Genomic DNA, 27,644 nt, shown 5'->3' with positions numbered 1-27,644 from the left:
AGAACAATATGTTTTTGCTAGAGATTTTTTGGCTTGTTAAAATCACACAAACGGAGACCAGACTTGAAAAATCCCAGAGCAGACAAAACCAGTTTAGTCATCCAGGCAAAGCTCACTTTAGCTTATTTTGCAAGACAAAGCTAGGCTAACTTGACGTGGGTCACTTCTTGCTCATGCCTCTGAAAATTATAAGCGAAACTTAAATTGTTCCCCAAAACTGACATGAGGTAACCACTTATCAATTCTCTTTCATTTAAGAAAATTCTAATATTGTAACCAATCCCTACGAAGAATTAACAGTCACCCTCCCCACTACATAAGCTGCTTTATAACAATACACCTCTGAGCCTCATTCTGTGTTTTGGTTTGAGTGCTCCGGGTTTGCAAACTTTTTGCTGCGTGCACAATAAACTTTTACTAATTACTACTTCAGTGATTCATCGGTTTTGCTTCTGTTTTTCCTTTTTTTGAACTTTTGACAGGTTAAAAGCTATGCATAAACAACTGTACTAAAATACATACATTTACATGCACAGATTTACCCACACTGGGATATATTTTTGGGTAACCTCCCCCCCAAATACACACAAGACTATTGGTTACCACTAGCAAGCAGAAAGGGGAGAGGGAGACTAGAGAATGTTCTCTTTTTGCTTCCTTTTGGTCTATAGCATTTTACCTTTTTTTAAAGTACATATTACTTTGGTCACTGTAGAGAAAACAAATTTTAATCAGAGAATGCACAACAATTAAAAGGCAAAACTGGGAAAAAATAACTGCAAAAAAAGCTAAAGAGTTAACATTCTTGATGGAAAAGATGAAAATTCTAATAGAAAACAGTCAATTCATAGAGGAAAAAAAAGCACGTCCAAGAAAACACGTTTCTTTATACTGTTATTAGAGAAGTGCAAATTCAAATAAGAAATCTTTTTTTCCCTATAATTAGCAAAGTCTTAAAAATTATAATGCTAGTGTTGAGAAGAGCCTTGGAAAAAATGATTTTCATCCCTTTTCTGGAGGACAAACTAGCAATACGTACCAAAAAATTTTTAATGTGATAAAGAAATTTTTCTTATAGGAATTTAGCTTGAAGAATAATTTAAGAGACATACAAGGGCTTAACCAGAAGGATGTGGAACACAGCCCTTTATAATAGCAAAACATTAGAAACAATGAAAATAATCAAAGATAAGGAACTGTTTATTTGTATGATTTTTAAAGTTGTTTCAGAGAAAAAATAAAACTATTTCAGAGAAACCTAAAGAACAACAAGGAAAAGGTGATCTGGCAAGCATTTTAAAAGAAAAATGTCTAGTATTTTTTGATGCCCAACAGATTTTTTTAATTAAAAGTTTTATTGAGATAATTAAGATTCACATGCAGTGCTAAGAAGTAATGTAGACAAATTCTGTGAACTTTTACTTACTTTCCTGCAATGTACTTCAAAGTATACTATATTGACATTGACAAATCCAACAATCTTACTCAGCTTTCTCCAGTTTTACTTGTACTCATTTATGTGTGTCTATACAATTTTATCACGTGTAGGTTCACCCATCCATGACCAGTCAACATACAAAATATTCCACCACCACAAGGATCCCTCATGTTGCTCTTTTATAACCACACTCACCTCCCTTCTGCCCACCTCAACCCCAAACCCTAGCATCCACTACTCTGTTCTCCAATTTCTAAAACTTTTGTCACTTCAAAAATATTATATAAATGGAATACAGTAGGAAACCTTTGGAATTGGCTTTTCTTTTTCCACGTGGTCTAATTCCCTGGGACCTCTATTCAAGTCGTTGGTGTGTTGATAGTTCACATTCCTCTTTACTGCTGAGTATTCTTCTTTATTCCATGGTATGAATGCACCAATTAGTTTAACCATTCTCCTGTTGAAGGATATCTGGGCTGTTCAGGTTTTTCACTATTATGAATAAATCTTCTATGAACATTCATATACAGGTTTCTGCACAAACGTAAGTTTTCATTTCTTTCAGATAAATGTCCGAGAGTGAAATTGCTGGGTCATATGGTAATTGCATGCTTAGTTTAATAAGAAATTGCCAAACTGTTTTCCAGAGTGGCTGTACCATTTTACATTCCCATCAGCGATGTCTGACTGATACAGTTTCTCTACCTGCTCACCAGCATTTGGCGGTGTCAGTACTTTTTTTGTAGCCATTCTTATAGGTATCATGATGGTTTTAATCTGTATATTCCTGATGGCTAATGATGTTGAACAGTTTTTCATGTGCTTATTTTCCATCTGGATATCCTCTTCAGAGAAATGTCTCTTCATGTCTTTTACCCATTTTCTAATTGGATTGCTTAATTTTTTACTGTTAAGTTTTAAGAGTTCTTTATACACGCTAGACATTAGTTTTTTGTTAGATATCGACTTTGCAAATATTTTCTCCCACTATGTACCTTGTCTTTTCATCCATTTCACGTGGGCTGTCAGAGAGTAAAAGTTTTTCATTTTGATGAGGTCCAATTTATCAATTTTTTGGCTAGTGTATTTTTCAATTCCATTATTTCCATGTTTCTTTTTATAACTTGTATTTCTTTGCTGAGATTTTCTATTTTTTTCATCTGTTTCAAGAGAATTTGTAATTAATTGTTGGACCATTTTTATGGTAGTTGTATTAAAAATCCTTGTCAGATAATTTCAACGTTTGATTCATCTCAATGTTGGCGTCTGTGACTGTTTTTTCATTCGAGCTGTGATTTTCAGTTCTTAGCATCAAGACTGGTGATCTTTGGTTGTATCCTGAGCCTTCTGTCTATTATGTTTAGAGAATCTTGGTCCTATTTAAGTCCTTTATTTTAGCATGCAGCCCCCTGCTTAGGTTTAGCAAGCAGATTGTGACCTACTTTTGTGGACTGTGGTTCCAATGACAGTTTAATTTTCAGAGCCTTTGCTGTTTATTTTGGTCTGTGTGGCTTATCTGGTGGTACTGTTGAGGCTCCTACAGGTCCCTGCTGGGGCTGCCTGAGGGACTGGCCCAGCCTATGAGTGTCTCTTGTTAGGGGAGGGAGATCTCAGGCCCCCTGGGAGGAGGAGGCGTCCCAGGCTGGGCTGCTTGTTGTGGTGGGATCTCCCTTTCCAGGGCCCCCCTGCTGCTCCCCAGCTGCCCCAGTGAATGTGGGTGGAGGAGGGGAGTCTCAGGCCCATGGGGACCAAGGGGTTTCCCAGGCCAGGTCACTTGCTGTATTGACACAATCCCCTTGCTTGTGCCTCCCGGCCGCCTAAGTCTGACTTAGCAGGGGAGGGAAGTCTCAGGTCCAGTGGAGGAGAGTGCTTCCCCTGGCCACTTAGTGTTATGGGTCTCCTATCAGGTCCTCTTTTCTGGGTGCTGGCTAGCCTGGTGATGTTGGATGAACAATCAGTCAATCCTGGGGAGAAAAGAGCCTACCTGGGGCCCTTCTTGTTGCTAGGTTGCAGATCGAGATGCACCAGGTCCTGGTCACCTTCTTCTCTTGGTTGGGAGGACATAAGACACCCTGCCTCTGTGTTGTTCCTTTAGTCCTGGGCCCCAAACCAATTCTTCTTCTTCTCACCCCCACAAAATGTTCTTTCGTTGTCTCTTACATTTCCGGGGTTTATAGCTGTAGTTAGTAGGGAAAAGCAGGAAGAAATGGGTCTATGCCATCTTGTCAGATTAGAAGTCCCAAATGATTTTTAAAATTTCATTAGCCTTTAATGCTACTATAATTCCATCAAATAAAGCATATTTAAATCCTTTGGTCTTATCTTTGCAAAAAAACAAAAACAAAAACAAAAAGCACAACTATAACTTGGCAAATGTGCAAAGAAAAATCAGACATCATTCGTTGTGTTTGTATTCTAGCCTGCAAACCATCAAGCAAGATAAATGAAAAGGCGTCCTCACATTATATAATGCATGTGCAGTAACTAGACCTAACATTGGTGGCCTTAAGACCAGTTAGCTTCTCAGATATCAACTGAGTAAAATAATATCTAACAACTTGAAGTTTTATATCTAGTAGGTGCAAAACTCTGCAAAGAATGAATTCCAAAGGCTTAACACATCTGACACATTTCTTTTTCTTAGTAAGGCTCAGGAATATGTAAGAAGTAGTCACTAGAGGGCAGTAGACTCAAACCCTGCCCCACAGCAAGAGTGTGCCAGGCACATCTCCAGGCTCTAGACCCAGAGCAGCTGCTCAGGTATTACTGGTTAAAAACATGAGATATTATTTTAACCCATTCTCCCCCAAGCTCCACTAAAATGGCATTGGCCTGTGGGTAACTTCTCCATCTTTTTATTTATACTGTGCCTAACATTCCCCAATATTTTCCAAGAGTTCTTTGTAAAAGAAAATTCTAGACCTAACTACTGAATATGTTGCGAAGAAACGGGGCTAAATCTCTGCTTGCTTGTTAGTTTTTAGAGTTTATTTAAATTTTCCACTCAAATTGTATTATTTTGTAGGCAAGAAAAAAAACTCACAATGCCATAAAATGTGATAGGAATACCGTTTTCTTAAGAAAATAGCTTTAAGAAGCAGTCTTTAAAACCATAACCATAGTCTCACGCACTGTAATTACAGAAATATTTGCTGAAAAAGAAATTAAAGAAACAGGTCTACTAGAAATGTACTTCAGATGGGGAAATGTTGTCATACTTTTGGGCTCTCGGTAACATTATATCTCCTCACAGATGTTCATTTCTCTGCTGTTTTCTTATCAAGGAAAAAAGCCCGGGAGCTTTAGAGTTTGGGCTAATCTGAAGACTTTACAAATGAGAGTTAAGCAAATCTGCAAGGCTTATCTAAGAGTATATGCTATTCAACTTAGAAACCTGCGTGTCCTTATAGCACAGTCACGCTCGGCATAACAATGTTTTTGGTCAATGACAGACTGCGTATATGATGGTGGCCCCAAAAGATTAGTAGCATAGAGCCTAGGTGTGTAGTAAACTGTACCATCTGGGTTGGTGTAAGTATACTCTATGATGTTCACACAATGACAAAAATCACCCAACAATGCATTTCTCAGAACATATCCCTATTGTTAAGCAATGCATGACTGCATGCATAAGATCAATCTTGGTTTAAATTTGATGATAAAGGTATAAACTGTGATCTAGGTACTGTGATACTTTATATCTATTTAAAAATATTATCGAATTTCACTTATATGTGTTTTTCATTTATTCATTCAACCAGCCTTTACTGAGCACCTACTAAGTGCCAGGCACTGTCACCTCATTCTCTGCTCACACTCAGAGTCTGGGTTTAGAAAGCGGCAGCTGCACGCACTGTGATTAGACTAGGCAGAGAGTAAAACGTGAACCCTGACAGGCAAGCATCGGGGAGCTGGGAAGGAACTCAAAAGCACTTAATCTTTAAAAGTTTTCTTCCAATAAGCTGGGTTTTTGTAATTTCAAGCATGTTAGCAAAACTCAGCTCTATCAAAAACTCCAGGGAGCTTGCAGGTTGGTAAAAGGCAGCCACTCAGCAGACAAACAGCATGATTTACAACTTCAAAGGCAAAGAGCCAAGAATAAGAAGAGTTTCCGGGCCAAAGGAGAAAATTTTTTCTGGATAGAAAAAGTTAAGGGTTTCATTTATTCCAGCAAACAAAGTTAAAATTCCTGACTTTTCTTCCTTTGGTTTTGACGTAAGAAGTTGGATCCCGCCTGGTGTGAGAAATTTAACTGAGAAGGCAATGCCTTCTCTCAGATTAGTCTGCAGGTTGTTAGAGATTCTTCAACAACAGGAAGATGAGAGGTTGGAAGGGGAGCTCAGCGGGCAGTGGACACAACGCTGGTCAAATGAACCAGAGTCTTACTTGCCCCTGAGAGGGTGCTGATATTGAAGATATGCAGAGTTAGCAGAAAGAAGCTGGCAGAGACCAAAGGAGATTACTGCAAATATTTACGCACTTAGCACTTATACCTGGATGTCTGCATTTCCTTGAAGTTCTGCATTTGAAGTCAGCCTGACTCAGATTTGAGTCTCAGCTTTCCACCATTCTTTGTGTAACCTTTCTGAGGCTCTATTTCCTCACGGATAACATGGAGATCATAATAGTAATTCCTCCTTGGGGTGGCTGTGAGAATCAGAAAGAATAATGCGTGTAACACGCATAACAGTGTCTGGAATGTAATTGTACAATACATGATAAAGTATTAATCCTTCTGTTTTCCTGTAATTGTGTGTAGTCTTCTTTGTCCTACAAATATATAACAATGAATGATACGAGAGATGGTGTATGTCTGACCATTTTAATCAAGTTGTTTTCTCATATTTTAAGAAGACACAGCTGAGCAACAAGTCACGAATGGATGTCCACTTGGAGAAGCCCTTGAGAGAGCTCGGGGTCACAGCTTACAGCTGGACTGAAAAGATAAAGGCCTTTAGGTGTGGCTCCAGACAGGAACACAGCGTGTTTTTCAACTCAGTTGGGACATCGTTTTAAAGCTGTAACTGCAGGCAAAGTACAGAGAAGTAAACAAGTCTCTTCTCCCCTAGCAAGCGTCCTTGACACTCAGAAGTGAGGAGTGACGGGAAGTGACACAGATGGCAAATAACATTCTTGAGCCTTTAAAAATAATTCTACTCTTCAACTATTATCATCTCTAATGACTGTTTAATGTTATCTATGATTTAGCAGTCTAAAATAGAGAACTATATTTTGTTATTTTTTAAAAAGGGATAGAAAAGTCACAGTTAGAAGTAGTCTGTACAGAGGGCCACCAAGGAAATAGGAGTTGCCAAGTTACTATGTGACTTTGGATGAGTTTCTTCATTATGCTGGGGTTCGACTTCCCCTTGTAGAAAATGAGACAACTAGGTGAACTTGGTGGTTTTCAAACCGTTTTTTTGACCCTGGCATCCTTTCTTCCAATGAAGAAGCCCACAATGTAAATAAGCAGATACGATGAGCCAGAGTGGAGAGTGAGTCCAGGGTCCCCATAAGCTCACTACCTCCTCCCAATCCTGACCTTGAAGCTCCTAAAGGGCAGCCTGGAGCACAGTTTGAAAACCACTGGCCCAGAGCCTGTAACATTCTCTAACTCTGTGGGCCTTAGTCATATACACTCCTGGGTTATCCTTCTCTACTTGGGCCACACAATTAGGACACATTGCTGCCTTCCAACAGTGGCAAGCAAAGAGCTCAAAAAACCTGTCCCGGACCTAAAATTAAGTCTAGATGGGGCCCGGCCCAGTGGCAGAGCGGTTAAGTTCGCACGCTCCACTTCTGTGGCCCGGGGTTCGCAGGTTCAGATCCTGGGTGTGAACCTACTCATTGCTCATCAAGCTATGCTGAGGCGGCGTCCCACATAGAGCAACTCGAGGGATGTAGAACTATCACATACAACTATCTACTAGGGCTTTGGGGAGAAAAGGAAAAGAGGAGGAAGATTGGCAACAGAGGTTAGCTGAGGCCCAATCTTTAAAAAAAAAAGAAAGAAACTTCTTTAAAAAAAAAAATTAAGTCTAGATGGCTGAATTTGCATAATTCAATCCAGGAAGTGGTAACAAATGCAGAGATACATTGCCATGCAGAATACTCAAACTTTCCAAATAAAACCCATCAACTTGACATGTGATAGGAAGTTCCAGATTTTGTTCTATGATTTCTTAGAGAATTGGTTCATCAATCTCCTTCCTTCCCTTCCTCACTGTATCTTAGGTCCAGTTTAGAGGGTGCTGGGTCATTAGACACTAGGCTGGATATCAGTTAATGCACCTATACAGAAAATGCCTTTAACATTATTTACTTATCTAAGATATATCCTGAATCCTATTTAAAATTACAACAATACATAAAGAATTCCATAATTATTATATAAATTCTATTTTGAGATTTTGGATTTAAGAGCTTATAATTTCTTATGGAAATAAAATTTTCTAGAATTACAAATAGATACCATATGAATCACGGAAAGAAAAAAAGACATTTATCTACTCTTAAATATTAAATTCCTTGCATGAAATGCCTAAATACACAGGCTATATGCAGGCCTTTGAAGACTGGGATGTTGACAGATTCCAAAAGAAGAATAGGAGGCATTAAACCACTATTTCCTTTAAACTTATTGCTGCCTGTCAGCTAGGTCCTTTAATCATCAAAGACTTATTGTGTCTAACACTCAGCTTGCTATATACATTCAACCAATTTCCCCAATTGCTCGGAGAAGTTCAAGTTTGAGGACAGGACTGAGGTCTCCCACCTCCATATCGTGATGTCTCAACGACAACATTGGAGAAACTCTTTGTCTTGCCTTCAAATGCATCTTGGGTGCTCTCCAGGACAAAGGTGGCTGATGAGATATGCCACACGAGCTACCCAGAGTTTATCACGCCATAGTAGTGCACACAGGACTATGCCTCTTGCAACTTTTGTGACCTTGCTTTTGAAAGGTTTAACCAAGACCATTTGCCATTTCACTGGGTACTTCCATTCTGTTTATTCTACGCTTTTCTTGAGCCCAGTAATAAAAGAGAAAGGAAACAAGTATCTACGAGGCAGGGAGTTCAGTCCATCAACAAGTTATACTTGGGACTAATTGACAGATTCGATTCAGCAGTTTCTGGAGTGGACCGGAGTTGACCAGGGAGGAGGGAGCACATTGCAACGAGGGGAACAATACAGCTGAGGCATTATGGCCTGACTCAGCATAAAAACAGGCCCAACAGGAGTGGCAGGCCCGTGTTAATGAATAGTTAGACACCAGCAGAGGCCTATATTCAGCTGGCATGCACCTGTACCGCCTTGCCAGTTGTTAAAATATTGCGATACTGCTGAATTGGTTGTTAAATATTTTGAACAAATACCCTGGACATCAGATTACACAGAGTCCTGAAAATGAGGTACAGGAGGTTTGGCTGGCGTTGGCAGGAAAGTGGAAGCATACGACGACATCTCAAGGGGATTGAAACAGAGAAAGTGGTGGAAACGGTGTTTCGGGAAGACCGTTTTGGCGGTGTGGGTCTTCCACCTGATCTCACCAGGAAGGGCAGAGGGAGGGAGTTTCGTAATCCCGTGCCTGGCTTAGGTGACAAGTTGTTTGCTCCACCAGCACTTCACGAGAAGTGGTTAGTCGGTCACTTCGGGACAGACGAGCTCTATTTATTTAGACAGATATAGCCCAGCCGCACCTGCCTTTGGATACCCAGACTGAAAGGACGAAGGCTTTGAGGTTTTTCTGACTAATACTCAGATTCTTATCAACCCATTAGTTTCTTGGAAAGTGCTCTTAAGTCTCATGTCCCTAGCCACTAATATCCTCCTCCAGGGCATGAATAGTGATACGGCTGTTGGACATACAAGATAAGGGAGAGAAGTGTCCATCAGGTTTAGCTCCTGGGGACACTCGCATCTGAGCAAGGGCAGGCTTAGTCTAGTGAGTAGTGGGGGTGGAGGTCATAGCCCAGGAATGAGGCCCAACAACTCCTTCAAAAAGCCCGGCTGAGAAGAGCAGGTGAGTGATAGGCCCTAGCCAGAGGTAGCCACAAGGTGAAATGGGGATCCTTTACAAAAGTTAGGCTTACACCTGGGCCCATGTCCTTATAACCTGGCTTTTGCAGAGGTCCCTGCCGCCTGCTAAAGCGGAGGCCACTCGTCTCTTGCCTGTCACTCTTCCAGGGTTAGAACTGTGACGCTGACTCCAACCTTGAAGTTGGGACCTTGCTACCCACTGATAAGCCACCTGCACAAAGCCTGCCATCCACCTGCATTTCTGAGTACTCTCTGCATTACCTGTTGCAGGGCTGTGCTCTGCTACCAGGAGGCTATTCCACGCCACCATTGTGGGCCCCACACCCCTGTCAACTGTGTGTCTGGATTTTGACTGGAGGTTTTGACACTGGGGTCATTTGACTGAATCCTAATGCTCAGCTCCTGGCTCCTATTTCACCCAGCAGCTGGGGAAGCCAGGTCTTGGGTTCACCCTTAGACCTCCATTCCACTGTAAGCCACCTGCCATACTCCGCCAGTTCTTGAAATAGTCAACTATATTTTGAGCCAAGCACAAGCTACAGGAGTGCAGCCAACCATGAGTGAGTACCAGGATGGGTACAGTCCAATGCTGAGTCACCTTGGATGACTATCCAACTGGAAACCTTTGACTGTATTCACCAATCCCTAGGAGATCGATTCCTAACAATAGCCAACAGCAAACAGGCAAACCAAGAATGCAAGTTGTCTTGGGAACCGGGTGTGTCAAGGACCCGAGATAGAACGGTAGCCATCAGAACACCAACAGGGACCAATGTAAAGGTAGACCGTGTCTCTGAGCAAACAACAGAGTTATCAGAACTAGATTAAAATGTGGGGGAAGTCTGCTGAAGGGCTGTGGGGAGAGAACCCATAATGACAACTACCTATGAACATGCAGTGCAGGGAAGGAAATGACACAACTTATAAATAGAAAATGAAAAACTCAGGCTCCTGGAGCTTTGAGAAACCTGAGGTGGAAGATGGTCAGACAGAGCAAATCAGGCTGAGCAGTTAGGGCGGGAGTTTCCCTCAGAGTTTAGGATGGCCCACCTCAAGTTCGTTGTTTGGTAATGGCACGATCGCCAGTGACAACCTTTCCTAAATTTGCTTTGTAGAAAATCTCTTTTCCACAAAGGCAGCTCTGGAATGATTACAACAAAATTCCATGCCTTCCATGCTGTGTAAACTCCTCCTAGTGATATCAGAATGAAGTTCCCTTTGTGGTGGATAAACTCGAGTGCATTTATTTCCACTTAGCATAAACTATCAGACACGGGGCTAATAATAACAGGAGGGCTGCCTTCCACTTGATCCCAACGTAATCCTTGCTCCCAGCATGGCTGAAAGATATCATTTCACTTAGTTCTTGGGAAGTTCTGGGGGATCTGGTTCATTTTTAAAATAGTCATAATGAGCATTGTGAGTAATAAATGGCATAACATACAAAAGTAGTACAGAATGGTGGAATGCACAGCAAAATAAATTTGTTTTTAAATATTTAAGTCCAAATAAGACAGTATCAAAAACTTAATAGGCCTCCCTAAAATTACACCCTCCCAAAATGAGCTGTTTGCCCTATCAAGCTAACAAACTTGCTCAAATTTATTTCCTGCAGTTGCTTGTCTCAGTGATATCATCCACTTGGTTATCTTCCAGGTTAGAAAAAGAAATTTTTTTTTCAGTAAAAATGTGATCTAAAACACTGCCTTTGGATTCACCCCAGCTCTGCCATTTACTAAGTGACACTGGGCAAGTTTCCTAACTTCTCCAAGCCTCCATTTCCTTACTTATAAAAAAGAGCTGGGGCCGGCGTGGTGGTGAAAGCAGTTGGGTGCACGCGCTCTGCTGCGGCAGCCCGGGGTTTGCCGGTTCAGATCCTGGGCGCGCACCCGATGCACTGCTTGGCAGGCCATGCTGTGGCGGCGTCCCACATAAAGTGGAGGAGGATGGGCACGGATGTTAGCCCAGGGCCAGTCTTCCTCAGCAATAAAAAAAAAAAAAGAGGACGACTGGCAGATGTGAGCACAGGGCTGATCTCCTCACAAAAAAAAAAAAAAGGGCTGATTTCCACTTCTCAAGTTTTGGTAAGAATTAAAAGTGGCAACGTTTGCGAAACACTTAGCTAGGAGCCCAACACCAAACCTGACAGGCAGCAAGTCCTCCATAAATAGGAGTGATCGCTACTAATGTATCTAAGACATTCCAGCATCTAGCTATGCAGAGAAAAATGACCATACACCGAACCCTCTTTGGGGTAACACATGCAAACCAATGTGAGTGTTCTGAACACGTGCTGCAGAGGATAACCAGATGTGGCCACGGGGAAGAAGTGGGAGATGAGACTGGACACTAAGGAGTGGCTCCATCTGGAGCAGTCAAGTGGGAGCAGGGCTGGAGGGGGAGTGTGAGGCTGTGCGGGGTGGGAAACACCCAGAGGATCCTTGGAGGGACGTCACAGAGGCAGCTCCCCTACTCTCTTCCACTCGTCTCTGACCCCTGAAATTAAACTGCTCTTCTAGGTAAAGGCTGGGTACTCTTAATGAAGACCTTCCTGGGAAAGCTAACATTGAAGCTACAGTCAGTCATTTGTCTTTTAGCTTGAGTAAGTTTCAAATTGTTTTTTGAGGGATTTTCACAGGTGACACACGAAGGCCCTGGGCACCTAGGGATAGGGTCGAGGCCCAAGCAGACAGAAAGTGAGAAGAACTGGCTCTCCAAAGGGCGCAGGCATGGAGTGACTCATCTGTGTGGGGTGCACATTACATACCTCTTGTGTTCTCTCTTGACAGAAATGGCCCAGAGTTTACACCACTGCATGATAGTTTATAACTTACTCCACACACGTTAAATGGCTGACAGTTCTGCCATGTCTCCATCAGTTTACACGTTTTGACTGTTCTTCTGGGAGGCAGAGGAAATCTGACCATCTCCTCTTCCAAAACTGATCATGCCATGGGGCTACAATCAGGCTTCACAAAATTTAGTGCTGCCTATGACTCCCACTCCTTAAACATGGAACTTTCCAGTTATCCATAACCAGGCTTAAGCTATGTGTGTACGTGGGGAGGGAGGATGAAAACAGAGATGTTCTATGTTGCTATTAACTTCAGCCCTAAATCCATACAGGCATATCTCTTAATGACATAATAACAGAAGTTGACATTTACTCATTCATTCCTCATACAAGTATTTGTGTGTGTGTGGTGGGGGGGGTGTGAGGAAGATCAGCCCTGAGCTAACATCCATGCCAATCCTCCTCTTTTTGCTGAGGAAGACTGGCCCTGAGCTAACATCCATGCCCATCTTCCTCCACTCTATGTGAGACGCCGCCACAGCATGGCCTGACAAGCAGTGCATCGGTGCACGCCCAGGATCCGAACCCGGGCTGCCAGCAGTGGAGCGCACGCACTTAACCACTACGCCACAGGGGCAGCCCCCTTATACAAGTATTTATTGAGTACCTGCTATCCTGATATTCTGGAATTTGTATTGCAGTGGGGGGAGACAAACGAATAAATTAATCAAATACATAGGGTGCCCGATGCACTAGTGCTGTGAAGAAGAATAAAGCTGGGAAGGATACACCAAGGGAGTGTCAGCAGGAGCTGGCTCGTAGACACAGGAGGCAGGGGTGGGCCTCCTTGAAGGGTGAGAATGTAGGGCAGAGGTGATGCACGCTTGGTGTGGTGGAGGCCCAGCCCAGCGAGGGTGGGGAGAATGGTAGGAGGTGAGGTCAGAGAGGCAGCAGGCCCAGGGGCCAGAGGGGATGGGCGCCAGGTAAGGGCTTTGGCTTTTGCTATGAGTCAGATGAGAAGTCATAGGGGATTTGCACCAAGAACTAACAAGATCTGATTTATATTTTAAAAGGATACTTCTGGTGGTTGTGGTGAGGAGGCATTGTAGGAGGATAAGGGCTGATGTGGAAAAAACTAGTTAGGAGACTGTAACAATAATCCAGAAGACAGATGATAGTAGTTTGGACCAGGGTGGTGACAGTGGAGATGGCAAAAACTGTTTAGATTCTAGATTTATTCTGAAGGTAGAGCTGACAGGATTTGCTGATGGACCGGATGTGAGGTTTAAGAGAAAGAGAGAAGTTGAGGATGACTCCTAGGTTTTTGCCTAAGTGAAGAGAAGGATAGAAGCATTTTCTGAGATGAGAAAGCCTCAAAGAATAGGTATGTGTGTATATGAGGAGAAGGGTCTAGGGAGGGGGTAGAGGAATTAGGAATTTGGTTTAGGATATATCAAATTTAAGAAGTCTAATAGAAATCTAAGCGATGACATCAAGTACACAGATGGTCTAAATGTCAAGCTAGAGATCCAAGCTGGAGAGAGAAATTTGGGATTGAGTGGGGTACTGAGGGCATTTAAGGCTCCAAGACTGGATGTGATCACCTAGGAAGCGAGTGATAATAGAGAAGAGATGTGGTGACTCAGCCCTGGACTCTCCAATATTAAAAAGCTAGAGAGGCTAGAAGGAACTAGCAAAGGAGACAGAACAAATAGTAAAGTAAGAAGAGAACCATGAGAGGCTGTTTCCCAGAAAGCCCAGTGAAGAAAGAATTCAAGGAGAAAGTCAACTATGTAAATACTGCTGATAGATCAAGAAGGATAAGGCTTGAGAAGGGACCACTGGATTTAACAATGTGAGGGTCATCAGTGACCTTGACAACAGCTATTTCCACGGAGTGATGGAGATAGAAGCCAGGTTGGAGGGTTTTAGGAGGAACTGGAAGGAGAGGAATTGGAGACAGCAGGTGTTGATGATTCTGTAGAAGAAAACAGAGAAATGAGACTGCAACTAGAGGGGGATTTGAGGTCAAGGCTGGGCATTTTTTCAAGACGGGAGATATTACAGCATGTTTGTACAATCATGAGAATGACCAATAGAGGGAGAACCAATGACGCAGGAGATTGCCAGAGTGACAACCTTGAGTAGGTGAGAGCAGATGGGATGCAGTGCAGAAGTGAAGGATAAGACAGGGACAGGTCTTCCACGGAAACAGGAGGGAAGGAAGCTGATGGATGTGGAGAGTGACAGTGTGGTCATTCTCTTCTGATTGCTTCTGCTTTCTTGATGAAAGAGGAGACAGGATTATCAGCTGAGACAGAGACTGAAGGAGGTAATGGAGGTTTGCAAAGAGAGAAGATACAACACAGTCATCCAGCAGGGCAAGAGAGTGAACTCACTAGGAAAATGGTGTGTGATGGATGGGCAGCATGAAAGAGGGAGGGAGCTCATGAATTTAGAGGGAGCCTGGTCAGTGGTGGTGTGTTGAGTGGCCCAGGTGCTGAACTCACGAACAGGTGGATTTCCAAGAGCCCACCGTGTGCCAGGCACCGTGCCTCATACACATTCATCCTCCTTATCATTCCCCCACAACAGAGGTGGGTGTTATTATCTCCATTTTGCAAATGAAGAAACCAACACAGAGAGGCCAAGTGATTTGCCTAAGGTCAAACCACAGGAAGGAGAAGAACCAGAATTCAAACCACAGTCTGACCCAGCACCACCACCACCAATACCATGCAAAACAGTTGTCTTAGCCTTTGAGCGCTCCTTCTCATGTTTAGATATTTATAAGGTTTTCTAAAAGAAACTTTTTTGCATGAAATGTCTAGATTTTTAACAAATACTCCAACATAAATATTTCAAGATGCTTCTCGTTTTTAGAACTGTCAACTCAATTCAAATTAATAACAGTTGCTTTCTTATGGACTATTTATCCAATGGGCAATAAAAATAAAAACTGAGTCCACACTGAATTCTCTGGAAGAATAGGGCCGGCCCCGTGGCTTAGTGGTTAAGTGCGCACGCTCCGCTGCTGGCCGCCCGGGTTCGGATCCCGGGCGCGCACCTACGCACTGCTTCTCTGGCCATGCTGAGGCCGCGTCCCACATGCAGCAGCTAGAGGGATGTGCAACTATGACGTGCAACTATCTACTGGGGCTTTGGGGGGAAAAATAAAGTTTAAAAAAAAAAAAAAAGAATAGAACCATTGCTATGAAGTATTTCAACAGGCCAACACTTCTAAAGTTCTGTTCACTCACTCACCTGTTCCAGGAAATGCTGCAATAACCAGAGATGAGGAACAAAATCAGCTTTAGGGATGGAAATTAATGTAAAGGCAGCAGGATGGGAGGGGGAAGAGGGAAGGTTAAATGAACTGAGATTTTGAGTCTAGAAAGGAAAAGGATAAGGAATGACATAATTCTTGCTCAGGAACTAAATTAAACAAGAGGCTGACTGATCCTGACTACTCTGTGTCCTGAAAATCAGAACAGACTCACAAGAGAGTTTAAAAGTATTTTTTTTTCACGGAATTCTTGAAGACAATGACAGGTACACACCATACTTATTGCCAACACTGAATTCATCATCATTAAGGCCTATATTTTCTTAGTACCCAAGTTCTCTTTAAAAATACATATTTGGGGGCTGGCCCCATGGCATAGTGGTTAAGTTCAGCACGTTCCACATCAGCGGCCTGAGTTCGTGGGTTCTGATCCCAGGTGTGGACCTACACCACTCGTCAGCCATGCTGTAGCAGCGACCTACATACAAAATAGAGGAAGACTGGCACAGATGTTAGCTCAGGGACACTCTTCCTCAAGCAAAAACAGAGGAGGAATGGGGGCCAGCCCGGTGACATAGTGGTTATGTTTGCGTGCTCTGCTTTGGCGGCCCAGGCTTTGCAGGTTTGGATCCCGGGTGCGGACCTATGCACCACTTATCAAGCCATGCTGTGGTGGCGTCCCACATATAAAGTAGAGGAGCATGGGCATGGATGTTAGCCCAGGGCCAATCTTCCTTAGCAAAAAGGGGAGGATTGGCAACAGATGTTAGCTCAGGGCTAATCTTCCTCACCAAAAAAAAAAAAAGAGAGAGAGGAAGATTGGCAACAGATATTAGCTCAGGGCTAATCTTCCTCACCAAAAAAAAAAAAGAGAGAGGAGGACTGGCAACAGATGTTAGCTCATCGCTAATCTTCCTCAGCTAAAAAAAACCCCATATTTGGGTTTCTTAATATTAATAATAAAAATGACACAAATATAACAACACAAATAATAAGCACTAAAATAATGATTGACCGAGCACCCATGTGTGACAAACATCATGATAGGTACTTTACATTGCTCCCTGAGTTAAACCTAACTCCATGAGGCAAGCATTCCAATCGCCATTTTGTAGATGATTCTGGAGCTCAGAGGGGTTAAGAAACATGCCTCAAGTCACACAGCCAGTAAGTGGCAGAACTCTGAATCAGGTCTGTGGATGTCCGGGTCTGGATTGGGCAATGAACAGGGAAGAGACGGGAATTACAACCAGAGATGGTCACTAATTACATCAAGGAATTATCATTAAGTTTAAATAATAGACTTTTTGGCAATTCAGTCAAGGAAACTTGTAAAAAAGTTGTTACCTAAATCCAAAGTATACTTCATAAGAGGAATAGTAAAGTCCCTATTACTATTACCTATAACACATAACAGGCCTACATTGTTATTTTCTGAAGTTTTAAAAGAACAAAACAAAACAATTCCACTCTCTCCCTCTTGAACCAAGTGTTTCCCTGCCTTTGAAAGCATCTGGATGGAGATCAAAAAGGGCCTCAGACACGAAAGGCCTCCTCCAGGAAACATCTCCTCGTGGGGTCACACCAGGGAGGCTCTCCTTTGAAGTCTCTCCCCACCTTTTGCTTAGATAAGATGCTTTTCTACCCAAGACAATGAATCATTCCTCAGAGGTCTGCTATTGGAAGAAAGAGAAACAAACTATCACACACCTCTATATGTTAGGGTTTTTTTTAACATTAGTTTGTTTTGAACTTTGCTCCTTACCTGGATCCACTTCAGAAGAGCAAGGAGTAGAAAAGGCTTCCACAGAACTAAAGGCCTCACTGTTGGGCTCCTGGCCAGGTCTCTGCAACACGTAATCTCTTATGTCACAGGTTGATGGCAGGTCCAAAGCATTGCTCTCCTCTGGCTGGCTGCCTGGAGTGGCGTCCTGGGCCGCCATAGTGCTGCCATGGAGAAAATGAAATAATTCAATACAAAAGGCACTGTCTAAGAGGGCCTCCATTAGAGTCACAGCTTGAAAGACAAAGTCCTAACATCTTAAAAATCAAACAACAGTAGAAGCAGAATAATTTGCTTTCCCCTGTTATTGACGGTCTTCCTTGTCCTTCCTTTAGACCTAGTATTTGTTTACCATGTTTCTTCATCATGAGAAACCAATCCTCTCAGCACAGAAGGAAACCACTAATAACTTCAGCTGGAAAATAAGCTCCATGTCTGACATGGGAAAGGTTCAATCATAGAACAGCCACCCGATGAAATATGCAGCACTAGAGTTCCAGGGCTGCAAGAATATTTAATGAGAAAGGAAACTATCATGATAATATTAAATAGAAAAATATTTTAAAACAATAGGTAGAGTTTGATCTAGATTTTATAAAATAAAATATCATGTGTGAGATTTCTGTGTGTGAAATATAAAGATCTATAGCTAGAAAAAACAAGTCTGGAAGGGTATATCCCAAATCAATTTCAGTGGTTATCTGGGTAGTGAGATTACAGGTGATTTGCATTGTCCTCTGTGGCCTACTCAAACATGCATGCAGTCAATTATGTAACATGCCAGGCCTGGTGCCAGGCACTGGGGATACGAAGGTGAATGTGACAAACCCTCCCTCAAGTTGCTCACAGTTTTGGGTGATCCAAACACAGACACATATACATTAACACAACGACAAGGCAGAGAGGAGCCCAGAAAGGGGCAGTAGGCTTTCTGGAGGAGGTCATCCCCAAGGATGGGGCAGGCCAGGCCATGACCAGGGGACAGCATGAACACCAGAAGAACCAGTTTGGGCAACCACAAGTGGCAAGGGGTGTCAGGAGATTAAAGTGAGAGCCAAGGAACTGTCACACATTGGGTAACTGGGGAAGGACAAACCAACTGCAGTCTTGGCTAGATGGCCGCGGGGCCCTCTCCTCTTCCTGAGCCAGATCTGGGAAGGACAGCAGGACCTGGCTGCTATCAGCAACTTGATACACAAACTCTCTAGCTGAGTTCTGGAGACTGCAAGGTGGCTTATTGGGTTCAGTGTTTGGACATTTCTTGTTAAAAAGTAGGCATTCCTGGGGCCGGCCCGGTGGCCTAGTGGTTAAGTTTGGTGTGCTCTGCTTCAGTGGCTCAGGTTTGGCTCCCAAGCGCGGACCTATACCATGCGTCAGCAGCCATGCTGTGGCGGCGACCCACATACAAAATAGAGGAAGACTGGCACAGATGTTAGCTCAGGGTGAATCTTCCTCAGCCAAAAAAAAAATAAAAGTAGGTGTTCCTTACCCCTCCTGGGTCTTTGTCTACCTGTGGGTGCTGGGTTCTCTACCAGAGGGCTCTCTGTAGTGCATCCAGCCCTGCGCACCTCTCTACAAAATCACTGTAGACCTGGGGAGACCCTGGACCCTCTGCTACTCTCTGCTTCATAAGTTGTCATCAATAAATCTTATAGCCAGCACCAGGTGTCATGTGTGCCATGGGCCACCATGTACCATGCAAAAGAGTTACACAGTCAGATCTGCAGATTTGGCAGTTGGATAGCACCGGTGGATCTGCAGGGCCTAAGCCTGGCGGCAGGCAATCTCAGAAGCAACAGGAATTCATTTCACCTGCAGTGGTCCAGGTGCGAGAGCAAGAGCTTGTGAATGAGGGCAGGGCACTCTGGGTCAAAAGCAGGGGGCAGATTAAGAACATATTTAGGAAGGAAATGAGAGTGGAACTTAATAACTGAAAGGACAAAGGGGTTAAAGAGGAACTGAGAGTCAACGAGCAGTGGCAGCTTCGGCGATGGGTTGTATCATTGAGTTAGAGAAGACAGGAGAAAGAGGTTTGGGAGGAGGCAGTATTCCAAATTATGGCATACTATGCAGCTGTTAAAATGACAGTCAGAACTGGAGAGATCTCAAAGACATATGTTTGAATGAAAGATGCAATTTCAGAATAACATGACCAGTATAATAATAAGAATAATTAACATTTATCAAGTGCTTTTTGGACGCCAGGCATTGCGCTAGGAGCTTCATCTGCAACAGCCCTATAAGGCAAGTAATCCTACTATTACCCTCATTTACAGTCAGACCCAGACACAGAGAGAAGTAGAGTAACTTGCCCAAGGAAACCCATCCAGAAAGTACCAAGCTAGGATGAACCCAGCTCCAAGACTTCCCAGCCTCCTGCGTCTGCAAAGCCTCCACACTGCAGCCCAAGCCACCACCTGATCAGGCAAAGATAGGAAGTGTATAAAACAGATCAACAGAGAGGCCTGGCGAGATCCTTCTTGTTTGAGGACACCCGGTCACATGCTGTTGCGGACATTTGCTCAGGCAGAGAGGGAGCCAAGATATCAGCTGATTGCTTCTGAAAGGAGTAGAATGATCAAGGTTCCCAAAGGAGCGAGAACATCCTGTCTTTTCACACATGCTATGTTAGCCAACCAAGCCTGAAGTTTCAGCAAACACTGCAGGCATCTGTGGCTCTTCCTCCTCCTGTCCTGTTACCAAACGCTGCTCCGAGGCTTCTGGAAGGGAACAAAAAGGTCAACAAACGACACTGGCATATCCTGCCTGCCTGACAAGGTGCCTTAAAATCAACCATCAACAGCAGGTGTCATTAGGGATACCAAATGACAGGAATCCTTTTTGATTTCTTTGCACATTGATCTGCTATCTGTCTTTTCTTTTAGAATCACTTATATTAAATGTCAAATACATTCCAAACTGGGCATTCGACCTAAAAGAGAAAAAATGCCTACTGAAAGGCAGAATCCTTTTTATTATAAAGTAAGTATCTGTGCATGTGAAACACATTAGTTGGGACTCAGCAAATTTGTACAGGAGAAAGCAAGTAATAGGGACAGAGGAGACCCTTCTTATGGAGACCCACCTAGGCTGGCAGCTGGAATGCAATGATTATCCTTTGCCCCAAAACTTTTGATATGTGGTTCAACTTCCTTCTCCGGAAGTTTTCATTTTCCTTTCTTAAAAGTGGTTTAATCACACAATCTAAAGATTCTTTTCCAATATGGGAGAGTATAGGACACCCTGGGCTTGCAGGCAGAAGAAGTCTCTAAGCACATAAACATAATCTGCGTCCCAAGAGAAGCAGCGTTCTTCTACTCTACAGAGTCTTAGAGACCTACACATACAAACAATCAGGGTCCAGGTATAAGAAGTGGTTTAGGGCTGGCCCGGTGGCGCAAGCGGTTAAGTGCATGTGCTCTGCTGCAGCGGCCTGGGGTTCACCAGTTCCGATCCCGGTCATGCACCCATGCACTGCTTGGCAAGCCATGCTGTGGCGGTGTCCCATATAAAGTAGAGGAAGATGGGCACGGATGTTAGCCCAGGGCCAGTCTTCCTCGGCAAAAAAAGAGGAGGATTGGCAGATATTAGCACAGGGCTGATCTCCTCACGAAAGAAAAAAAAAAAAGAAGTGGTTTAACTTCATTTACTTTCTTTCAATTAAGTCTCTTTCCTCCTAATATTTTACATGAAAATTTTCAAACATAAAGAAAAGTGGAAAGAATTACACAACGAACATCCATACAGCTACTGCCTAGATTTCATAATTAACATTTTACTATGATTTTTTTAATCAGATAACCATCTATCCAACTCTCTATTCATCCATCAATTTATCTTATTTTTATACATATTTCCATTAAAATTTTAATGTAATAAAAGCTTCTGAGCTGGGGTGTGATATGATCAATTCGCATTTTCAAACGCTTACTCTGTTAGGTGAATGAAGCATGCGTCAGAGGAGTTTAAACCTGAAGCAGGGAACACAGCTAGGAACCTTTGCAGAAATGTCCAGAGATACGCAGGGTCTCTGGAGTTGCAGAGACCCAGGTTTGAACCCCTGCTATCACTTTTTAGCAGTGTCACCTCGGGCAAGTCACTTAACTGCAGTTTCATCATCTATAAAAAATGGCTTGATGACTGTACTTATCTCACAGGATTGTCATAAGAATTACATGAAATTAATGCAAGTAAAATACTTAGTACAGTATCCATGCTTGATAACCGCTAGCTCCAATAAGAAAATAGTAATAAATAAAAAACAAATTACAGGGGCTGGCCCAGTGGTGTAGCAGTTAAGTTTGTGCTCTCCGCTTTGGCGGCCCGGGATTCACAGGTTCGGATCCCGGGCGCAGACCTATGCACTGCTTATCAAGCCATGCTGTGGCAGGCATCCCACAAATAAAATAGAGGAAGATGGGTACAGATGTTGGCCCAGGGCCAATCTTCCTCAGCAAAAACAAGACGAGGATTGGCAACAGATGTTAGCTCAAGGCTAATCTTCCTCATCAAAAAAAAAAAAAAAAAGAAACAAAAACAAATTATAGGATCCTATCTTCCCAGCTTACCTCCAGTCCATTTACCCTTCTATTTCCCACCCAGTAGCCATCTTGCTTCTTTCATCTTTGTCCAGTTCATAATCTTGTTAATACCCTAAACTTCCCTTTCCTGCCCATTCTGTCTTTTCATCACACCTGTTTGGCAAAACCCCAGCCTAGATGAACTCAACTATCTACCCACCCTCCACGTGCCGGATGTGCGAGTCATGTAACAGGGCAGACTGGCTCCCTCTAAACGAATGAGCACCAGCCTGGAACAGGCTATCTGGCCACATGAATCCTTAGATGTTTATCTCATCTCTCCCCCTCTCCTTGATTCTTTCACGGTTTATCCACTTCTTCAACTCAGACCCTTCCCATCACTCACACACGTTCCTCCTCTTTTCAATAGATCGTCTCACTTCCTAATTAACAAAGGAAACAGAATCCAGCAGAGAGGAACTTCCTCAACTTCCCTATCAAACATAGCACAGGCCCCCACATCTGCACACTGATTCACCTCTCCTTACAACAGGGGAGCTGTCCTACCTGTGGCAAAGGCTAACCTCTCCACCTGGGCTTTAGATCCCACTCTCTGGACCTTTCTAGAAGACTTCAGTGATGACAATCCCTTCTGTTGCTTCTGTTCCACTGGATCTTTGCTTAGGCTTTTCAACATGCCCAAATTGCTCCCATTTTCAACAAAACTTGGTGTATAAGAGAATGTCCTTGTTCTTTTGAAATGCTACTCAACCATTTAGTCATAGGCGACATGATGTCTGCACCATACTCTGAAATGGTTCTAAAAATGTATATATATATATATATATATACATTATATACATACATACATACACATTATATACAAATATATGAGAGAATGATAAAGTAAATGGATGGAGCAAGTGTAGACAATTGGTGAATATGGAAAATCTTATTTGGGAGTTCCTTGTACTAGTCTTGCAATTTTTTGAAGATATAAAATTATATCAATATAAAAATTGTCAGGAAAGGAAAAAAAAGCAAAAAGAAAACCTTTGACACCTGCACTCCTCACAGCCAGTCTCTAATCCCCTCCACAAACTTCTCAAGAGTCTCAATTGGCTCACTTCCTCGTCTCTACCAACTCCATCACTCCACCACATAATTTCTAAAAACTCCTTCTTCTGAGGAGTTCCTGCTTTTCAAGAAGCCACTCTCCTGACTGTCCTCCCATCTTTTTGCCTTTTTTCCCTCCTGCCTGCCCTGCTGTTCACCCTCCATCTCCAACTTAGCCCGAGGCTCTCTCCTCTTCTTTCCTCCTCTGTGACATCAATTACTGCCCAGAAATTTCTCTCTAGCCCAGCTCTCCCAACCTCAGGCCCCCTTGTTTTCCATGCTTCAGGCATAACGGCTTTCTTTCAGATTCTCCAATAAGCTCTGCTGCCTCCCACTGCACCTGTTCTTCCTTCTCCTGGATAATTCTTCTAAAAAATGGAAGAGGGAACAGTTCCCAATTTACTCTACAAGTCCAGTATTATCCTGATATTAAAACCAGACAAAGACATCACAAGAGAACTACAGACCAATATTATGAATACAGAAATCCTTGACGGAATACTAGCAAACTGAATCCAGCAACATATAAAAAGGATTATACTCCATGACCAAGTAGAACTTATCCCAGGCATGCAAAGTTGTTTTGACATCAGAAAATCAATCAATGTAATACACTATATTAGTAAAACAAAGGACAAAACCCACAACACACACACACACACACACACACAGCATTTGACAAAGTCAAACATCCATTCGTGATCAAAATACTCAACAAACTAGGAATAGAAAGGAACTTCCTCAATCTGATAAAGGGTGTTTTTCAAAAACCCTTAGCTACCATCATACTTCAAGGTAAAAGACTGAAGGCTTTCCCCCTAAGATCAGGAACAAGACAATGATGTCTGCTCTCATCACTTCTACTCAACATTGTGTTGGAGGTTTTAGCCAGCACCATAGGCAAGAAAATGAAATAAAAGACTTCCAGATTGGAAAGAGAGAAGTAAAACTATTTCTATTAGCAGAAGATGTGATCTTGTATATAGAAAATCCTAAGGAGTCTACTTAAAAAACCAGTAGAGGGGCTGGCCCGGTGGCGCAAGCGGTTAAGTGCACACGCTCCACTGCAGCGGCCTGGGGTTCGCCAGTTCGGATCCCGGGCGCACACCGATGCACTGCTTGGCAAGCCATGCTGTGGCGGCGTCCCATATAAAGTGGAGGAAGATGGGCATGGATGTTAGCCCAGGGCCAGTCTTCCTCAGCAAAAAATGAGGAGGATTGGCAGATGTTAGCACAGGGCTGATCTCCTCAAAAACAAACAAACAAAAAAAAAATCATTAAGCATAAAAAAAAAAAAAAAAAAACCAGTAGAACAATTAAACAAGCTAAATAAGCTTGCAGGATACAAGATCAACATAATAAAATCATATACAAATGATTTTACACTAGCAATAAATAATACAAATATTATGTAATAATAAATAAATATATTTTATTATAGATAAATATTGTTAAATATTTACAAATACTGTGTAAATATTTATATACAGTAGCAATAAACAATAAAGTTGAAATTAAGAACAATTCCATTTATAATAGCATGAAAAAGAATAATATACTTAGGAATACATTTAATAAAAAGTATGTAGGGCATGTACACTGAAAACTACAAAAAATGTTGAAAGAAACTGAAGATCTAAAGGAATAGAAACACATCCTACGTTCATGGAATGGAAGACTTAATGTTTTAAGATGGCAATATTGATCTACAGATCAATGCAATTCTTATCAAAATCTCAACTGGCTTTTTTTTGCAGACATTTGACTAAACTATTTCAAAAATTCATATGGAAATGCAAGGGACCCAGAGAAGCCAAAACAATCTTGAAAAAGAACAAAGTTGAAAGACTCATACCTTCCAATTTCAAAACTTCCTACAAAGCCACAGTAATCAAGACTCTGTAGCAATGGCAAAAGGACAGACATATAGATCAATGGAAAAGAATTGAGAGTCCAAAAGTAAAATCTTACATTTATGGTCAATGGATTTTCCACAGGGTGCCAAGACAATTCCACAGGGAAAGGACAGTCTTCCCAACACTGAGACAACTAGATATCTACACACAAAAACGTAAAATGGTACAGACACATTGAAAAACAGTTTGCCAGTTACTCAAAAGGTTAAACAGAGTTACACTATGACCGAGCAATCCACTCCTAGGTATATATGCTCAAGAGAATAAAAACATACGTCCACACAAACTTTACACAAACGTTCATAACAACTTTATTCAAAATAGACAAAAAGTGGAAACAATCAAAATGTCCGTCCATTGATGAATGGATGAATAAAATGTGGTAGATGCATACATGGAATATTTTTCAGCAATAAAAGAATGAAGTTCTAATGCATGCTACAGCAAGGACAAACTTTGAAAACATTATACTTAGTGAAAGAAGCTAGTGCTAAAAAACAAGACAACAGGGCCCAAATGGAGTTGCTTATACTAAACCCCACAACTGAGATTTAATTTAACCCCAGTTTTGGCTCTCCCAGAAACAGAATCTTAAACCAATCAATCAGGAATCATCTGATCAGCACTAGTTAGGTAACCTGCCTGACAGGCCCTGCTATTCACTAAAGGAAAGTAACCTCACAATAACCAATCTGATTTTTTGCCTAGTGTAACTTCTTTGTTCCCATTCTCTTCTGTCTATAAAAATTATTTGTACAACTCCTTGGAGCTCCTTTCTATCTGCTAGACTGGATGCTACCCAATTGATTTTTGCTCAGATAGACTTAAAAATTTTAATATGCCTCAGTTTTTCTTTTAACACTAGTCAAGAAAGACCACTAGAATTGTATGATTCCATTTATACCAAATGTCCAAATTGACAAAACTATAGTACATTAGTAGACCAGATAAGTAGACTAGTAATTGCCTAGGACTGGAAGGTCATGGTGAATGGAGAGTGACTGCTAATGGGTACAGGGATTTTTTTGGGGGTGATGATAACTAGATTACGGTGATGAATGCACAATTCTGGGAATATATGAAAAGCCACTGAATTTTACACTTTAAATAGGCGAATTTTATAGTATGTGAAGTATATCTCAGCAAAGCTGTTTAAAAAAGAAGAAAAAGAATGAAGCTCATCCAGACATACTGCCTGCAAATTCCAGGTATTCCCCAAACCAGAGGCTGCTGAGGCTGCAAAGGCCGCATATCAGGGTGGAGGAGGGGATGGGAGGGCGGGAAACTGGGAGTGTGCCAGGGGAAGCCGCCACAACTTCCCAACTGTGCGAGAACGATCTGATAGTTACTGAGATCCCCTCCCTACTTCCAAACCCAAGGCACTCCTGAGTCGATCGAGACACCTGGCAGAGAAAACTCGCCAGGTCCTAACGTCACTCACCGCCCCGCAAAAGCAGCTCCCCGGAATCCAGAAGCGGAAGCGCAAGGGCCATATTTGTTATGGGAAAAGCGAGGTTTCAAAGGAAGTCACGGGAACCATCTTTGCTGAGGTCAAGCAAGGGCAATGGAGGGTAGTCGCGGCCATCTTGACTGAGGGCATTTGCGCAGCCAAGGAAGCTTTCCGCACCTGGCTAGTGTGGGCAATTTTCAGAGGCGGCTTATTGAAAAATGAGCTTGGTGGACGCTAAAGGGAGCAGGAAAAATATTGGAAAAAAATTTTTAAATTTAAATGTCTACATTTATAAAAACATAAAAAGGAGACAGATATTAACAAAGAGAATGAAAATATCTTAACATGTTGCATGCAGGTAACAGTACACAACTGCCAGAATTACAGGACCACAGAAAAGAGGCTGAGGGTTATTTCTCCATTTCACCACTTTCTTGAAAGAGTCCCTTACATTCACAGCCTCCTGTGAGGAGGATTGGGATAGGGCCCCATAAATTAGGAGTTCTGCACCTGAGATGAATATTTTAAATAATACTAGCAGAGGTTTGGCCAACCACATGCCAGATACTGTGAGCTTAAGACAGCCTGGGAGATGTAGTGACCTTTTGAAGGCAAATTTAAAGATACAAAGATACAATTAGAAGTAAAACTAACTTTCCTTCACATTCAGACAAACCTACCACAGCAACTGTTACCGCTCAATGTGGGGCCTTCTGCTCACCGCAAGACATGCCAATAGTTAAGAGGCAAGGTGGTAGGAGAAAAAGGACTTTTTTATTACAGCTTGCTAGCAAGAGGGAAGATAGCCAACTAATGTCTGAAAAAAACCATCTTAAGGGGCACAAAGTCTTACAGCAGTTATATAGGCTGGTGGGTTATTGGGGAGGGGGTTAGGAATGTTGACCTTCTGGTGTTACAGACTGGGAGTCGCCACACCAGATCTTTCAGTTTTCATTGATGTTGGCTATTAGCATAGATTCTCTGTTCGGGGGTCATCACATTCCTAAGGAACTCAAAAGAACAAAGTTATCATCTTATCTCAGCTGGGAGGTACATGTACAAGCAGGGGTCGTAAAATCTACAGAGCAGTTAGATCCCCTGGAGGGTGCATATCCAGCTGGGTTAGGTAGTCAGAGGTCATTCAAAGTTACACTAGGGTTTCTTTTCTACAACATGGCTTTCCTTGTGTCAACCTTGTGTTGAGCTGGTATCACAACTGTAAATTTCATTTTCTCTTCCAGCATTGTGCATTGGTTATCAAAGTGTATAATTTTGATTTTCACTTTTTTGATGTAATA

General features: G+C 42.4%; 1 protein-coding gene across 3 annotated transcripts in view; it reads right to left on the bottom strand.

The window, feature by feature from the left end:
• The window catches only part of SHLD1 (shieldin complex subunit 1), an 80,431-nt gene extending 53,933 nt beyond the window's left edge, over window positions 1–26,498 (bottom strand). Inside the window, exons 1-3 of one of the 3 annotated variants that reach the window (XM_058563175.1) lie at window positions 26,338–26,493; window positions 17,327–17,508; window positions 1,190–3,615 (exon numbers count right to left, since the gene is read on the bottom strand). In XM_058563175.1, the coding sequence (XP_058419158.1) occupies window positions 3,530–3,615; window positions 17,327–17,504 (264 nt within the window). In that variant the 5' untranslated portion in view covers window positions 17,505–17,508; window positions 26,338–26,493 and the 3' untranslated portion in view covers window positions 1,190–3,529. Of the gene's footprint in view, window positions 1–1,189; window positions 3,616–17,326; window positions 17,509–26,337 lie in introns of those variants that run through there. The other 2 variants (XM_058563174.1, XM_058563173.1) reach the window with 2 other exon arrangements.
• Window positions 26,499–27,644: the final 1,146 nt, after the last annotated feature.

Source organism: Diceros bicornis, chromosome 19 (assembly GCF_020826845.1).
Source record: "Diceros bicornis minor isolate mBicDic1 chromosome 19, mDicBic1.mat.cur, whole genome shotgun sequence".
NCBI classification, from domain to species: Eukaryota; Metazoa; Chordata; class Mammalia; order Perissodactyla; family Rhinocerotidae; genus Diceros; species Diceros bicornis.
The sequence above is the reverse complement of the archived record's forward strand: the minus strand, read 5'-3'. Positions and strand labels throughout refer to the sequence as shown.